A 17992-nucleotide genomic window follows, 5' to 3' on the forward strand; every position below is an offset into this window, starting at 1 on the left:
ATGTTGGAGTAAATTTGACCGTCTCTGCCCCTTAAAGGGGTGCAATTTTATTTCCCTAAATAGCTTCTTTTACCTTAGTGCAGTCCTCCTTCACTTACCTCATCCTTCGATTTTGCTTCTAAATGTCCTTATTTTGGGACGGGCGGGGTTTCCCCCAACGTTTGTACATTACTGATAACGGTTCTCCCCGGCGATATGTGATGGTTGCCCATGCTCGGACTATGTTAAACATACCCCCTGGTGCTCCCCCCCCCTTAGAACCCTTCCCTTTCCCCCATTTCCACTTGCACTATGTTCCTCCCCTGGCCTCCTACCCTCTCCTCCCTCCCATATTGTTTTTGTCTTTTAATTTGAAAAATAAAAATAAAGATTATATATAAATGTCCTTATTTCATCTGAGAAATCCTCACTTCTTGTTCTTCTGTCTGTAACTCCACACAGTAATGCAAGGCTTTCTCCCTGGTGTGGAGTTTCGTGCTCGTCCCCTCCCTTGGACTACAGGAGAGCCAGGATGCCCACTAACACATAGCTCCTTTCTCTATCTGCAACGTAGAGAGCATCCTGACTCTCCTGTAGTCCAAGGGAAGGGGCGAGCACGACACTCCACACCAGGGAGAAAGCCTTGCATTACTGTGTGGAGTTACAGACAGAGGAACAGGAAGTGAGGATTTCTCAGAAGAAATAAGGACATTTAAAAGCAAAATGGAAGGATGAGGTAAGTGAAGGAGGACTACACTAAGGTAAAGGAAGCAATTTAGGGAAAAAAAATGTACCCTTACAACCCCTTTAAAACAGGAAACCAAAATAATAATACAATAGCCAGAAAACTAAGGTTGCTGATCCTTGGAGGCACCAAGTATCAATTTATCCACTTCCTATCTGCGTAAATACTTGCACGGGCTCGGGGAGAAACCACATTCAGCAAATACCACAATTTTAAATACTCGTTAATCCACCATAACTGGTATTTCACTGGGGACTCGGTAACTTAGATGGGTCTCTAATATGATAAGCACAGTAGGTTGTTTGAAAATGCCTCAAAGACCCCCAAACCGCAATAGCATGAAAAAACAGAAACGGAAATATCTCACTTCCCTCCAAAGACACCCCATGCAGCCCCTCGCAAACGGCTGGTGGCACCAATCGAATAAGAGGCCATAAAACTGCAGAAATTTTTTACTTTTTCTCACCCAGATTCCCCTGTGTCCCATGTCATGCCAGCCCTACGCTTATTTGAATTTTTTTTTTTTGCTTCGGGCTGCACTTATTTTTATGGCAGTCAGTCAGCAATGGGCTTATTTATCAGAGGATGATAATACAATAGAATTCGAAGACAACGAAAAATAATGATCTTGTTTATTTCTGGATACACAATCATTAGTGTTTTATAACAGCTCTAATAGCTTATTGTGATCCGGCTATGGAATGACATGAAGATGGGTTCCTACTGTTCAGGCACAGCTCCTGGAAATCATTAGCACTGGCTGAATGTACATAATAAACATTTAAAGTAATCATGACAAAAATAGATGTGTATATATGCCACAAATGCCAGAGGTGTAGATAAATGGCTCCCACATGCCTGACCTTTATATGAGCTTGTGATATATAAGCCTTAGTTACACCAATGGAAAATTCTTCAAGCCGGAGCTCGAAACCAATAGCAAGACAAAACACAACGCACAAAGTCACGCCAAGTGTTAACCTCTGATCCTGTAATGTGTTCTTCTATAGTTTGTTGCTGAAGTGGGAATAGAGTAGATAACAGGGTTACATTAGCACAGCTGGATAGCGTGACATGTATTGCGCTATGTCAGACTAGGGATCCCTAATTTAATAAAGGATTAGCAAGACATGTTAATAAATAGCTAACATAGTTCCGAGATGCAGCTAATTCTCCCCTTCTATATCACCAAATGCAGGAAGAAGTGCAGTTAGGATCAGACTTGGTGAAAATGTATTGACATGGCTTAGAAGAGGAGACAGCCTGGCATGGGCATGTTTAAGTAGCTCAATTGCACTAATAAAATCTCATGAGATCAATCTCTATGTTTGGATCACATTACTTTTGTAGTGCCATCCACTATCACACAGTGCCATAATTTAATCGTGTAGCAGAAACAATTATTCACCTCTCTTCTCCTCCATAGACTTGAAATGCAGCAGATTAATCGTTTGACAATCCCTCATTAAAGAGATTCTTTGGTGATTTTCTTCATTCAGTCACTGAGATAAAAAATTGGTCGTGGTGCAGCTACACAGGCAACTTGAATCTTTTGCTACTGAGAGCTTTAACCAGTTGTGAGTGGTCACATTGTTAGGAGAACATTGATTTGAATGTGCTACAAACAGGGGGCCAGATTCACAAAAGAGATACGACGGCGTATCTCCTGATACGCCGTCGTATCTCTGTTTCTATCTATGCGACTGATTCATAGAATCAGTTACGCATAGATATCCCTAAGATCCGACAGGTGTAATTGTTTTACACTGTCGGATCTTAGGATGCAGTACCGCGGCCGCCGCTGGGGGGAGTTTGCGTCGTAAACCAGCGTCGGGTATGCAAATTAGGAGTTACGGCGGATCCACAACGGTTTTTCGCGTTCGCTACGTCGCCGCTAGTATAGTTTCCCGTCGCAAAGTTAGTCGTCGTTTTTGGTGCCCTAACTTTAGTCAGCAAGCGTATTGCTGTCTAAAGTATGGCCGTCGTTCCCGCGTCGAAATTCAAAATTTAACGTCGTTTGCGTAAGCCGTCCGGGAATACGAAAGTACGCTACGCGCGTCGCCGTTCGAAAAAATGACGTCACTTCGCGCAAAGTACGGCGGGAGTTTGGAAACGGAGCATGCGCAGTAGGTCCGGCGCGGGCGCGCGCCTAATTTAAATGTTAGCCGCCCATTCGATTTGGCCCGCCTTGCGCCGGACGCATTTACGATACACCGCCGCAAGTTTCCAGGTAAGTGCTTTGTGGATCGAGCACTAAACCTGAAAACTTACGGCAGTGCAACTTAAATGGCTTAAGTTTCCAAAGGCGCATCTGGCCCAGGGTGACTATGAGCAAAGGATTTGAATTAAAAACAAATTATGCAGCTTCGCCCTTCCTACAGGAACGACTTTTGTTTTGGAGTTTATTTAACCTTTTGGGGTTTTATTTCATGTTGACGAGACTTTTTTTTTTAAGCTTGGGGTTCTCAAAGCACAGCTCTCTGATCATCTGCTGTATTTTGTCCACAAGATGCCACTTTATCATTTAAAAGGGTAATAAAAATAAGTGCAAAAACAGTGTGTACCTGAACCATTCAAATTATATTGCTTACATTCATCATACCCCCCTATCTTAATAGTAAATTTAAAACAGTTAGACCTATTATCCCCGATTACAACTCTGGAGGTTTTTAATTATTTTGGTAAAGCCAGAATCTGTGTGCTGTATCTAGAAAATATGGGCCTAGCCTTGCTCATTAAAATTGTCCTGCTGCTGATTAATTTTATACTGTTGTGTGATCTGTGGTCTCTTAAAAAGATTGTAAAGTCTTTTTTTTTCTAATAAAATAACAAACATGTTATACTTACCTGCTCTGTACAGTGGTTTTGTACAAGGCAGCCCAGATCCTCCTCTTCTCGGGTCCCTGGCTGGAGCTCCTGGTCCCTCCCTCTTGTTGAGTGCCCCCACAGCAAGCAGCTTGCTATGAGGACACCCAAGCCAAACTGCAGCTCTGTGTATCCATTCAGACATGGAGTTGTGGTTCGGTCCCGCCCCCTCTCTCTCCTGATTTTCTAATTGCATTTGTTTGACAGCAGCGAGAGCCAATGGTGCTGCTGCTGTGTCTCAACCAATCAGGATGGCCAAGGCACTCGTGAACATCACTGGATAGAGATAGGGATCAGGTAAGCCTGGGGGGGGGGGTGGCTGAGGGGGGCTGCTGCACACAGAAGCCTTTTTATCTTATGCATTAAAGTATTTTTTACCCTAAAAAAAAAGGATCCTGTTCCCTTAAAGCATGAATTGCACAGTGCTTGCGTAATTTGCCCCCCCGGTGCCACCTGAAATACCTTATCCTGCCTGGCTATGATCCCCTCCCCCCTCTGTAAATTGACCAAGGCTTATCATGGCTGCTGAGCCCTGACACCATGGGCAGTTAACGTGCCTCCTTTATCCACAGCTCTCCTCTCTGCTCAGTGTTTCCTCCTCCCCCTCTCCTCCCTGCATGTCAGCTCCGTTCACTCCACGATCCTCCCCACCTGCTGCTATCATACCTATAGTATAAGCATGCCATCCCCCCTCTTAATTAACATCATATGTCCCTGTGCTGTATAAAACAAATCCAGATTATACCTTGTATCAGAGCATCTCCCAGCGCTCACATGACTCCTCGGCTCTCTCCCCTCTCTCTTCCCCAACTGACGTCAGTGGGAGTGCTAGGCCCCACCTGCTATAGCTGTCAGCCGGGGAGAGTTGAAAACAGCACAGGCACAGGGACAAATAATGTTATTTAATAGAGGGAATGGCATGCTTATACTATAATGGCTTAACAACCACTTTAGGATAAAACATACATGGTTACTACGCACACTAGCTAGAGATGTAGGCAGGAATAATCAATGTTCTGAGCTTCGGAGAAACCTACAGAGCACAGAAATTATTAACAAAGCTCAGGCTGGCTACAGAAAACATACTAAATTTTGCTAGGGACATTCCAGCTTAAAAGGATAGTTTACCTTTACAGAAATAATGAAAACACAAACTAATACTGTTCAGCCATGGGCGGCAGGAGCCGGAGCAGCAGGCTAAGGCTCTCAGTGGCCCGCTGAGAGGCTGAGCCAGGTGCCGGTTCAGGCTCCTGGGTGGATCCCAACCATATGGTCATGATCTTTCCCAGCTTCAGCACTCTATCAGCTGAAAACGGATGACAGGGGTGCAGAACAATCTGCACTCCTGTGATCCACTGGAGAAGTACACGACCTTCAGTTGTACTTCTCCTCTAAGCATTACAACTGGCTATTGTCCCTATCCCCAAACTTTGATTGGACAGTGAAGGAGACGCAGCACACCAATGAGCTCACCTCTGTAGCACTTTGCAATCATTTTGCTTCTTATTAACGCATGCGCAGTCAGCTGGCTCCTTGTGCTGCTTCTGCCTCTGCCTGTGTGAGATCTTCTGTGAAGAGAATCAGGTACTTACACTTCTTACATTTAAAGACATTTTTTAATGGTGTATTAATAAATATGGTGCTGCAGCCTTTTTATCTACCTTAAGGTGACCAGATTTTTAAAATGAAAACCGGGGACATATTTTTTTTTTACTAGTAATGGCGGCAATAAGCGACTCAATCCCCGTCGCCACTACTGCACCACCTCACAGACTGTCAAGTCTTACTCTCTGGTCCCCAGGTACTACTCGGTGGGGAGCGGAGGAAGATTACAAAGGAAAGCCAAGGAGATAAGCAGGCAGGCGGTTGGCCGGAACTTGAGACAAGGCAGAAGAACATGCGAGCGGAGCTGAATGGGCATGCACCCGAAACTAATGAAAAATTCCCTCCGCTTCGACCAGCACACGATCATCAGAAAGGGGCACAGATAATGGAAAAAATACACCCCCCCTAAGCTAGCGGCGGAGCAGGGGGGTGTAATTCAGATTTTTTTATTTTTTTTTTGCACTGACTGCCTTTGAAATTGTCTCAGCCCCTGTTCAAATCCAATCTGGGGACAAAACCGGGGACAGACTTGGTCCGGGGACAGTGTCCTCAATCCGGGGACTCTCCCCTGAAACTGGGGATGTCTGGTCACCCTAATCTACCTGGAGCTCAGTTTTGACAAGAGATATAACAGTAATTAAAAATCAACTTCAAGACCCCTAGTAATGAATGTATGGAGCATCCCTCCAGAATGAAGGTAAGGGGTACTATGACTTGTGTGCAGGCTTCCCTTACCGGGATACAAATGGAAATAACAATCAGCTCCTCTTTTATTAAACACAAAACCAGTGGGGAAAATGTGTTAGTCATGATTATATATGTTTATATTTCCCATCATTTTCATGTTTTCACACTTCATAAGTCATTTTATGGGCATACATATCCCCAGTTGACATATCATTGTAATTTTTGACCGCAGAGTTGAAGTCTGGTGAAATGATGATCTCATTAAAACCCTCAAATTACTCACACCAGATCGTTTTAATTGGAGTCTGCAAAAAAATGCTTGTAACATGAAATGTAAAATATAACACCTGCCCAGTAACAAGACGGCTGTTATTTTCCAACAAACCTTTCCATCAGCTGAGACTTGAAATTCCACTTCCAAATTGTAACTGAAAAAAAGTGTATAAAAAAATTAATTTCTTCAGTGAACATCTGATTTTCATGTTGAGAAAACACTTGTTCAACCTATAATCCTTTCTCCACCTTCCCAAATGTGTCTCAGCAGTTTCCTACTTTGCTGCCAAGAAACTTTAGGAGCTTGTTTCATGCTACAGTATAGCTGTTATATTACCTATGAAAGCAGTGGCGGTTCGTCCATAGAGGGCGCTGGAGCACCGCCCCCTCTGGCTCTCACCGCCCCTGAGTCTAATAACATAGATTCATGCGCTGCACAAATCTTTGTTATTATCGCCGCTACCGCTGTTCTATTCAGATGGTCGGCGCTCATGTCCGGCCATCTGAATAACGGCAGCTGGTTGGCTGTACGGAAGTGCCTATCAGAGCCAACGGCTCTGATAGGCTTTTCCGAGTACAGCCCTCAGGTCCCGGAAGCTTATACAAGGAACGCACTAGGGATGCGCTCCTTGTATAAGACTGACAGGCGTCTCAGCCAATCTGGTTCACCGGTTCTGGTAACCTGATTGGCTGAAGCGTCATCGAGGGCGGGAGAAGACATCGAGGGACGGTGGAAGCAGGATTGCTGACCCCAAAAAGGTAAGTGCTGAGGTGAAATGGGGAGGGGGCATTTTACAGGGCACACAGTGGCAGCATTTAAAAGGGCACAGTGGCGAGTACAATTGATGGGCACAGTGGCGAGTACAATTGATTGGCACAGTGGTGACAACATCAAACAATTTAGAAAACATCTCTACATTCATGCTGCAAATAGCAAACAATCAGTGATGGAAAACTGGCACCTTTTTGAAAAAAATATATCCTGCAGAGAGTCAGAAGGTCTCAGTATTAGGCAATGCATAGTGTATAATTACATTGAAGGCTTTGATGTCACCATCGTAACTGAGAAACTGGCATTTCCGAGAAGAAGTTCAGCAATGGCAGCCAACACATTTCACCCACACTTCTTTAAATCGAAGGCTCCAACATTTCAGATTTTTTTTTCCACTGCTGATGATTAAATAAAGGCAGAGAGCATGTATAAAGTTAAAGAAGTGTCGAACAATTGATGGGCACAGTGGTGACAACAATTGATGGGCACAGTGGTGACAACAATTGATGGGCACAGTGGTAACGTTTGATGGCATGGCACAGTGGTGACAACAATTGATGGGCACAGTGGTAACGTTTGATGGCATGGCACAGTGGCTGCGTTTGGCATGGCACAGTGGTGACAACAATTGATGGGCACAGTGGTGACAATTGATGGGCACAGTGGTGATAATTGATAGAACAGTGGCTGCGTGTAATGGCATGGCACAGTGGTGACAGTTGATTGGCACAGTGGCTGCGTTTGATGGCATGGCACAGTGGCGACAATTGATGGCATGGCACAGTCACTGCAATTGATGGGCACAGTAGCTGTGGACGCTTCCCAGTGCGCATGCTCAGAATCACGTCGGAACGAACACCTAAGATACGTCGAATCACTGAACGTAACCTACGCCCAGCCCTATTCAGGTAGTACTACCTAAACGACGTAAAATACGACGGCTGTTCCGTCATCCATATCTTTGCATGGGATGCGCCTCCTATATGTGGAATAACTTTACGCCGGACGTACGCCTTACGTAAACGGCGAATATTATGCGCCGGGCGCAACTACGTTCGTGAATCGCCGTATCTCCCTCATTTGCATATTTGGAATGAGGCGGCCAGCGAAAATATGCGTCCAAGATACGCCGGTGTAGGAAAGTTACGTCGGTCGGAGGAAGCCTATTTTCAGGTGTATTTAGTTCTATGGGCACGGCGTATAGATACGACGGCGCACATTTACACTTACGCGGCGTATCTGTAGATACGTCGGCGTAAGTGTTACGTGAATCCAGGCCAGAGTATTTAAAAAGGTACTTGCAACCCTTCTTGCTCTCTTAAGAACTCTTGGTATTCAGGCCACAGGGTATCTAGATGACCTTCTTCTGAAGGCTTTTTTCCCCTTCCATCTATCTGCAAACATTCACAGGATTATTCATGGCATGGAACAAACATGCGCCCTCTGTCAAACTGCCTATGCTCCTATCCAGCCAAGCAATGAACTCCCTAACTTGTTTCTACCATAGCACTGGAAAGTGAAAACAATAGATACCAGTTTCATAGATATGGGAGGATTGTTCCAATATCTCACAGTTCAGGAAACATGGTGACCCAAGAAAGCCCAACTCCCCATTAACATATTTAAGCTCAGAGTGATGAAGATGGCTTTGCACCACTGGACCACCACTTCTTTAGGGTCACCTGACCAGAGGCAATCCGACGGCTGTGGGCTACATCAATCACCAAGGAGTCATAAAGCTAGAAGGAAGCAATCCTGATCATCTCATCGCTTGAGAAACATTGTCCAGTGATCTCTGCTGTCACTTGGAAGGCGTTTTACCTCAGTCCTCTCTCCCTGGAACAAGGAGAATGGGTCCTTCACCCTGACATGTTCAACCTGATATATCAGATATGTAGGATTCCGGCCATGGATATCCTGATTCCTCACCTCCAGGATCACAAAGTTACTTCTGTTTGTTACCAAGACCAAAGACCCACTTGCACTGGAACTGAATGCTCTGATAATTTCGTGGACTAATTTACGAATATGCCTTTCCTCATGTGTGAATTCTGCCTGGACTGTTCTGAAAAACAGCAAGGAAAGAGACCAGTGATGTACCAAAATCTAGTATACAGGCATACTCAGACTTCCAGGAGACAATGCTGGCTGTCTGGACTGGGTCAGAGCCATCAGAGTCTATCTTTAAAGCTACAGCTTCTATCCGGAAGACAGACTATATTCATCCTTTCATCAGGACCTCGTAAGGGACAACCATGCCTCAAAATACAACATTTCTAGGCGGATAACTTCACTTACCTGAAGTGCTTACCATGGGCGTCTGCTGAAATTGTTTCAGGGGGGGCGCTTCCGCAGCGGCAATACGCATTTAACCCTTTCTTCAAACGCTAGCAGGGGTTAAAAGCACCCTGCTATCGGCCAAATAGCGCAGCTAAAATGATGGTAAAGCGGCACTTTACCGATAACGCAGCCAGCTGGCAGTGTGAAATAGCTCTTGAGATAATTCAGCTTCACTCCATGCCCATATGAATATAGCCTAGAGAATGTACAGCAGACCCCCCTTCAGCACAGATGGACCCCCCTTTGGCACAGACCCCCCCTTCAGCACAGACCCCTCCATTCAGCACAAATGGACCCCCCTTCAGCACAGCCTCCCCATTAAGCACAGACCCCCCCTTCAGCACAGATGGACCTCCATTCAGCACAAACCCCCCCTTCAGCACAGACGGATCCCCCCAATCCCATTCAGTACCTCAGATCAGCCATCAGCATGGCATGGGCACAGCAGGTTCCCCTGTGTACACATAAACACTGGAGGGGGAGGGGGAGGTGGCTTCACTCTGCTCGCTGTGTCTGTGTGACATCCGGCCCGGGACTGCTCAGACAGCCCACAGCCGCGAGACTCTTCAACACCTTCTCGATTTTCCAGGGGGGTCAATTGCCCCCCCTTGCCCTATTAAGCGGACGCCCATGGTGCTTACACCTTAAAGGATAAAGCATTTTCTGCACTAATATGTGTTCACTCCACCAGTTTGGTAGGACTTTCCTGGGCATTCTAATATCAAGCCTCTGTTCTTCAACTTTGTAAGGCCATACTTCTGTTCATACTTTCAAATTTAGAATACCGCTATATTTTGTGCATTTAGGGATACCGGCAGCGTTCTCGTGACCCGGTCCGAAGCTCCGTGACCCCCCGCGGACCCGATCGCCACCGGTGTCCCACGATCGGTCACCGCAGCTGAAGAACGGGGAGAGGTGTGTGTAAACACACCTTCCCTGTTCTTTGTTGTGGCAGTGTCATTGATCGTCTGTTCCCTAATATGCTGACAGGTACGTCTTGCTGTCATCCGGTGACCTATGCTAAAACCTACTGGGAGGATTCGCTACATTTATCCATCTAGCTCACCTAAAGTAATTGGCCTGTGGAAGAGGCCCTAGAGCCAGGTCTGTGAGAGAGACCTGTTCCTCCCAGCAAATCCTAAGTGACACTTCGGCTGCCAGGCTTGTGAGAGGGGTCTGTTCGGGGGCACTTTACCCACTCCAACTAGAGTGGTGACGAATAACATTTGGTACTCTATTGAGCAGGTACTGCTCAATTAATATCTGGGCCTGACACTGCAAGGTTCTCTTTTTTTTTCTTCATCAACCTGCTCTTCCCACTTAATGTTGATGTTGGCCGTGTTTGGCCTGGAATAAAGCATTGGAAAACCCTTTATTCACTGTCTGGACCTTCGCTCACTGCTTTTTTCTCCAACCGCACCCATACGCCACATTAAGGTAACTCAATATGCCGATCCCAATAACAAATCAGCGGCTCCTTCGGGGGTAGCGCTACACTAATTTTTGGGAGAGTGACACTGCATCCTACAAAACCTAAGGGCTTCTTCACGCCGGCTGTCCGATCAGGTCCACCTGTCAGTTTTTCAGGTGTACCTGATCGGACCCTGCAGTCTCCTCTATGGAGTGGCGGATGTCAGCAGACACATGTCCACTGACACCTGCTGCCATCTGATCCAAATCTGTCCGCCAAAAACAGATGGATGGTGGTCATATTGTCCATCCACCTGGTGAATCGGATCGGATGGAAATGGACAGGTGGTCTATTTCCACCTGATTTCCCCAGAGAGGACAGCGGGACTGTGTCCGTGTCCGATCTGCACAGCAGAACGGATATGGAACAATCCCCCACTGAGTAAGGTGATTTTATTAAGCGGAGGCGCCCATGTGAAAGGGGCCTCAGGCCTTACCTTTTTATTTAGGATTAAATGACCTGAAGTTTGTGAAGTCCAATGCCTAACCTACGGGCAGAAGACTATCACCTTATGGCCAGATAATATAACACTGAAGCCTCATACACACGTACGTGGTTCCCGGCTGACCCGAGGGGAAACCGAGAACCTGCTTGGTCACTTTTTCCCCCTACACATGACCAGGTTTCCCGACAGGAAAGCTGCCATGAGAGCTTTGGTCGGGAAACCCGGCCGTGTGTATGCTCCACCTCAGTCTTTTCCCATAGGAAAATTACCGGCTTAAAACCCGGCAGGAAAAAAGAGAGCTGGTTCCCTTTTTTTTCCCGGCAGTTGTCCTGTCGGGAAAACTGCAATGGAGCATACACACGGCCGGGATTCTCAGTCAAAAGCTCTCATGCCAGTTTTCTCCATGGGAAAACCCGTACCTATGTACGAGGTTTGAAACTTGCTGTTCAGCATAGAATTTCTCTCATCATACTGAGTGCTGTTGTTCATAGCGTTGGGTTCTGCTGTTCAAGACGTGCATCATTTCTCATTGTTGCAATAATAGCTAATGTTAATGGCTTGTCTGTGTAGATCCTCTCCTGCACCATTTCAAATCTTTTTTACTAGTAGTTTAACACCAAGGTCCACTAGAAAACTCCACTGCAGGGATGCCCCGTCCTCTTCCTGTCTCTGAACTTCCAGCACTTCCATGATTAATAGCTTCTGGTCATCAGGCAAACCAGCAGTACAGACAGGCCCGGATTTACTCCCTTTGCCGCCCCAAGGCCGGGTCCTTCAATGCCACCCCGCCTGCGCAGTACGGGGGGGGAACATTATCCGGCAGGGGACTTTTTCGGCAGGACACTGAGAAGGGGGGGGGTGTTGGTGCCAAAAATGACATTGAGCATTGGGGGTTGCTGCTGCCGAAAATGACAAAATGACATTGAGAACCGGGAGGGGGGTTGCTGCTGCCAAGAACTATCTCACCTCCTCTTCCCTCTGTTTTTTCTCCTCTCACCATCTGCATGACAGGGGGGAACTCCCAATATGAAAGTGAAAGTGTCCTCTCCTCTCAGCCGCAGTGCCACCCCTGCACCCACTGCCGCCCCGAGGCCTGGCCTTGTTGGCCTTGTCTGGAATCCGGCCCTGAGTACAGATAGACATTGCCCTCTCCAGTGTTCTCATCCATTGAAAACATTTATTTTACTGACTTCACTGCTTGTAATGTGGTCTGTGAATATAGAAAAAAAATCCTGTGACTGATCAGACTCTTCCCCATTCACCCAGAAAACAGCTTCTCCCACTATCTGTACTAAGCACATAGCACTTGCAGACAGGCAGGTACAAGGCTCCTCCTATCCCAGACACATGCTGCGCACTCTGAAGTCTGTTTTTAACCCTTACACCACAAATAAAAGTGACAAAGGCTGGGGAGAAACTCTCCCAAAAACAAAACACAGATTCTTCCCCACAATGCACATGACATGTTAAGGACCGATCCTCAGTTAGTTGCCACCCCTTGCATAACCTCCCCCACATCCCACTTTTACAATAAATGACTGACACGGTGTGGAGTAAAATTGGCCTTACGGCCTATTTATTTGTGTAGCGCCCCTTTACTTTTAGTATGGGCGTTACGCTAAAAATTAGTGGGGAATGGGAGGATTAGTTTACTCCTATTCATAATTTGTGGAAATTTGGGTTGTTGCCAATTTCAGAATCTGTCCTGTGGGTCAGTCTGCGCTCCGGGGGTGCGTTATCACCCCCGGGCGGCAGGTGGCGCTAGAGGGGTTCTGACAGACCCACCTTCCCCAGCAACCAATCAGAGGAGTTCTGCACTTGTTGGGCATGCTGGGGGGGGATATATCTGGGGCAACCGCCATTGTTCTCTGTTCTGTGCGGGGCCCCAGTTCCAGGTGCGGTATCCACCTTCAGGGTTACGCGCATCCATGGGCCCCGCCACCGTGGCCTGCTCCACTGAGGTTACGCACCATGCAGAGCCTCACCTTAATATTGAGAGGGGCCCCAGCGACTTGCTGGGTCCCAACCTTCTGCTATAAGGATCCTAAGCTGGGAGCTGTGCGATGGGGGATCGGCTCGAGGAGAACCTAGAACTAGAGGTTGTCCAGGAGGCCTAGACGAACCATCGGGGATCCGGTCACCGCGCCGCATGACAGGTATGCTTAAGCTGTTAGTTGGTGACACAAAAATCTGCATTGACTGGGAGGATTCACTCATCCTGATCTCACATACCTCAAATTGATAAAGCCTGTACCCGAGGCTCTGAGTCAGGCCAGTGCTACAGGCCTGTTCCTCCCAGTGAACTTTAAGTGGCGCTCCGGCTGCCAGGTATGTGGTGGACGCCTGTCCGGGGGCACTTTACCCACCCTGATTGTGGTGGCGACGAATTGGGTTACATTATTGCTGAGAGCAGGCTTGCTCTTTTTCATATCCAAGGCCTGATACTAAAGTTTCTCTACGCTCATCAACTTTTCTCTATTGTGTGTCATGTTGATGTTGGCCATGTTAGGCCTTGGAATAAAGCATTGAAAACTCAATTGACGTCTGGACACTTGCTCTTTATTCACACTCACAGCTATCACCCCTAGACCAAGTCAAGAAGGTAACTTAAATAGGCCGATCCCAAACTAAACATCGGCTCCTTCGGGGGTGAGCGCTACATTTAACAAATTCTATAATCAACAAAATAACCGTTTTTAAATAACTTTATACAAAACTTTACAAGAACCTGATGGTCTAAGAGACCACAACTCCAATTGGACACTGGGACAAAAAACTATTTTAACTTCGGCCTCAGTCGCAAGTCACCTGTCCGCAGTGACCTACATGTTAACTCCTTCCTGGTCAACCCTCATTGACCGAAAGGTACCCGTAACCCCCATACCACCTATGTGTACCGTTTTCCTAAAACTTCCTGCTTCACAAGAGCACATCCAGATACTTATATTGTCTCCCAGACTGCACCAGTGGCAATAAACCTTCTATTGTTCGGTCAGTGGGACATAAATCTTCATGTTCCAACACTATAACATTTTCTTGCACCATTTTCAGGTTCACACCACGCAGCAGGTAGAATCCAGCAAAAACACTTGGCTTAGGGAAGATGAAGTGAGTACCAAACTATAAATTCAGTTTAAGCTGATTATAGCCAAGCAGTTAATTTTAAAAAGTCAGGCCACGTACACACGACCGAGGAACTCGTCGTAAATGAAACATCGTTTTCCTCGACGAGTTCCTTGTTAGGCTTGTCGAGAAACTTGACAAGCTTTCTTTGCGTATACACGGTCAAGACCAAATCTCCTCGTTCTCAAATGCGGTGACGTACAACACATACAATGGCAGGGGAAGTTCGATTCCACTGGCACAACCCTTGGGGCTGCTATTGCTAATCTCATGTTACTGCGTGTTGAGTAAAAGTTTGGTAAGAGACGATTTGCACTTTTCAGACTGTTACAGCGTGACAAATGTGTTATCTCCATTACAAATGCTACTTTTACCGAAGGTGCGCTCCCGTCTCATACTTTATGCTGAGCATGCGCTGGGTTTCTTAGCATACACACAAACGTGTTTCTCGTCGAAAACCAGCCCGACGAGGAACACAAGGAACACGACAAGGAAATTGAGACTCCTGTTGAGGAAAAAGAGAACTTGTTCTCTTTTTTTCTCGTCGAGTTCCTCGACAGTTTCCTCGATGAAAAACATACACACGACCGTTTTCCTCGGCAAAAAAGCTCTGCCAACAAGTTTCTTGATGGATTCTGTCGAGGAAAACGGTCGTGTGTACGAGGCCATACTCTTGCTTTGGTCAAGGTGAATACAAAAACAATGAGGCTCACTTCAATTGCACAGAGATGACCTCACCAGTGTACTGCTGCTCTTTTATTGTACAATAAGCAGGCTGCATTTGTAACAGATAAAATAGGTCACCAACCCAGCTATGCAGTGTTGCATGGTTGTGCTAATCACAAGAGTGCTGTAACAAGGTTATAGTATTTGGCAGGTAAAATAGATCATATATATTCTTTGCAATTGTATATTAGCTTTCCAGAAATCTTCGTTAGGCTGTTCCAGTATGACCTATAGGCTTGCAGGAATACATTTCCCATTATACATCTAGTTTTAGAAGAAGGAAATAGAATGGTACATTAAGAGCAGTTAACTTTACAAGTTACCATCTTGAGAACACATTTTTTTTAAGTTGTGGACCTATAAAACAGCATTCCAGATGCATAATTTAACAAGCAGAGAAGAACAGATAACTGCATAGAGTGCAGCCAAGTGAACGATGGAGGAAGCAGTGATTCCCAGAAAGGGATTAGGACAGAAAGATGACCCTGTTATATCATAGCACAATATCATGGAAATTAGATTTTAGTGTTCAGCTAGAAATAATGACATAAAACGAGGGTGATGAACTATATAAAAATGTGGCAAACATAATATCTAAAAAAAAAAAAGCATTGATTCTAACCTCAAAACGCTAGGTTTATGCATACAAAACCTAATTTTAAGCCCTGATCCTTAAATTGTATTCAATTTTTTTGCATTCTCCAAACATCTGTTTTAGTAGTATCTGGCTTTAAAGGATCCTCCCTGCCATTTCTTACAGCGTATCACTAGCTGTGCCAGTGCTGGAACAAAGTCATCTAGCCAAGGCTCAGTTAATGCCAGGACAATGGCTTCTTGAAACCAATGTGAAGATAACTCCAGGACAAGGTCTTCTAGTACTCAAGGCAAACATATATCTGGGACAAGGTCCTCTAGTAAGGTTAAGGTTCTGGAACAATGTCCTCCAGCAGTGACAAAAATGCCATGACAATGCCCTCTGGCACCCAAGGTGACAATAGTTCTGAGACAAGGCCCTCTAGCACACAAGGTGAAGATAGTTTCAGCACAAGGACCTCTAGTAACCGGGATGAAAAAGTATCAGGACAAGGTCATCAAGTGGTCAAGGCTTAGTTATAGGCAGGGCCGCTGATAGAAATCATGGGGCCCCGTACAGCCCACCTGACGGGGCCCCCTTCAGCTCCACCTCTGGTCCCGCCCCTGGTCCCTCCTTTAGCTCCACCCCTGGCCCCGCCTTGAAACTGTCTCTGCAACACGTTACGGGATTGGCGGCATTGGTAGGCACCTGGAGCAGAGAACCGTGGGGGGGGGGGGCTGCCTTCTGAAATTGAAATTGAGAAGCGTGGGGGGGGGGGCTGCCGCGAATTGAGAAGCGGAGGGGGGCCCTTTACAAATTATTAATAAAAATGAAAAATGAAAAAATAAAAATATATTAAATAAATAAACAAACATTTATAAAAAAAAAAGGGGGGGTTGCCATTCAGGGCCCTGGGGAGCTCTGGGCCCTTTAATAAAAAAAAAAGGGGGGGTTTGCCACATGGAGGCCTCATGAGCCCTTTAATATATATATATATTTTTTTTTTATATATATATATATATATATATATATATATATGGAATAAAAAGAAAAAAAAATGAAATAAAATAATATGAAAAAAAAAAAGAATTAATAAAAAAAGGGGGATTGCCATCCGGGGCCCTGGGGACCTCTGGTTCCTTTAATAATAATAATAATAATTATATATATATATATATATATATATATATATATATATATATAAATAAAAAAATATATAAAAATGTATTTATTTTTTTATAAAAAAAAGGGGTGTTTTCATTCCAGGCCCTGGGGATCTCCGGGCCCCTGGGGACCCCTGTACCCCTAAGGAAAAAAAAATGTCCCTTTAATAAAAAATAAAAATATATATATATTAGAAAAAATATATTTTTTTTATAAAAAATAAATAAATAAAGGGGGGTTGCCATCCGGGGCCCTGGGGGCCTTCGGACCCCTTCGGACCCCCGGACCTCTAAAAAAAAATAAAAAAAAATGGCCCTTTAATAAAAATTAAAATAAAAATATATTAAAAAAATATATATATTTTTTATAAAAAATAAATAAAAAAAGGGGGAGTTGTCATCTGGGACCCTGTGGGCCTCCGGACCCCTAAAAAAAAAAAATAAAATTTATTTTGCTCCCATTCGCAATTTGCTAAATTGGGACTTCTGTCGTTCCAGAAATGTCCACTGGGTTAGTCTGTGCTCCAGGGATGCGGTGCCATCCCTGGCCGGCAGTTGGCACCAGAGGGGTTCTGGCAGAGCAAGTTTTCCCCAGCAGCCAATCAGAGGAGTTTTCCCTCGCAGGGCATGCTGGGGGAGGGTATATCTGTGACAGATGTCATGTGCTCTAAAATCTTCGCGGGGTCCCGGTTCCAGGTGCGGCATCCACCTTTAGGGTGTGCGCATCCATGGACCCCGCCAGCGCGGCCCACCTGGCCAAATTTGCAGGCTACACAGAACCTCATCTAGAGGTGAAAAGGGACTCCAGTGACTTACTGGGTCCCCAGTTCTATTGAGAGGATCCCAGGCTGGGTGCCGTTCGATTGGGGGGTCGGCTTGAGGAGAACCCGGAGGCAGGTTGTCCAACAGGGCTTGAACGAACCAATCGGGGATCTGGTGACTGGAATGCTGACTGGTATGCTTTGCTGTCATCCGGTGACCTATGCTAAAACTTACTGGGAGGATTCGCTCCAATCATCCATCTAGCTCGCTTAAAGTAATTGGCCTGTGGCAGAGGCCCTAGAGCCAGGCCTGTGAGAGAGACCTGTTCCTCCCAGCAAATCTAAAGTGACACCTTGGCTGCCAGGCATATGATAGGAGTCTGTCCGGGGGCACTTCACCCACTCTGGCTAGAGTGGCGACGAACCACAATCTGATACTACTGAGAGCAGGACTGCTCGGTTC

The 17992-nt window shown here is 45.8% G+C and overlaps 1 protein-coding gene across 1 annotated transcript in view; it reads left to right on the forward strand.

Annotated features, from left to right (window-relative positions):
• Positions 1-17992, forward strand: part of LOC120942432 — a gene marked incomplete at its 3' end in the record, with an annotated part of 85701 nt that overhangs the window by 34104 nt on the left and 33605 nt on the right. Inside the window, exon 7 of the mRNA XM_040355518.1 lies at positions 14234-14290. Within this exon, the coding sequence (XP_040211452.1) occupies positions 14234-14290 (57 nt within the window). The remainder of the gene's footprint in view (positions 1-14233; positions 14291-17992) is intronic.

This window comes from Rana temporaria, chromosome 1 (assembly GCF_905171775.1).
Source record: "Rana temporaria chromosome 1, aRanTem1.1, whole genome shotgun sequence".
Lineage (NCBI taxonomy): Eukaryota > Metazoa > Chordata > Amphibia > Anura > Ranidae > Rana > Rana temporaria.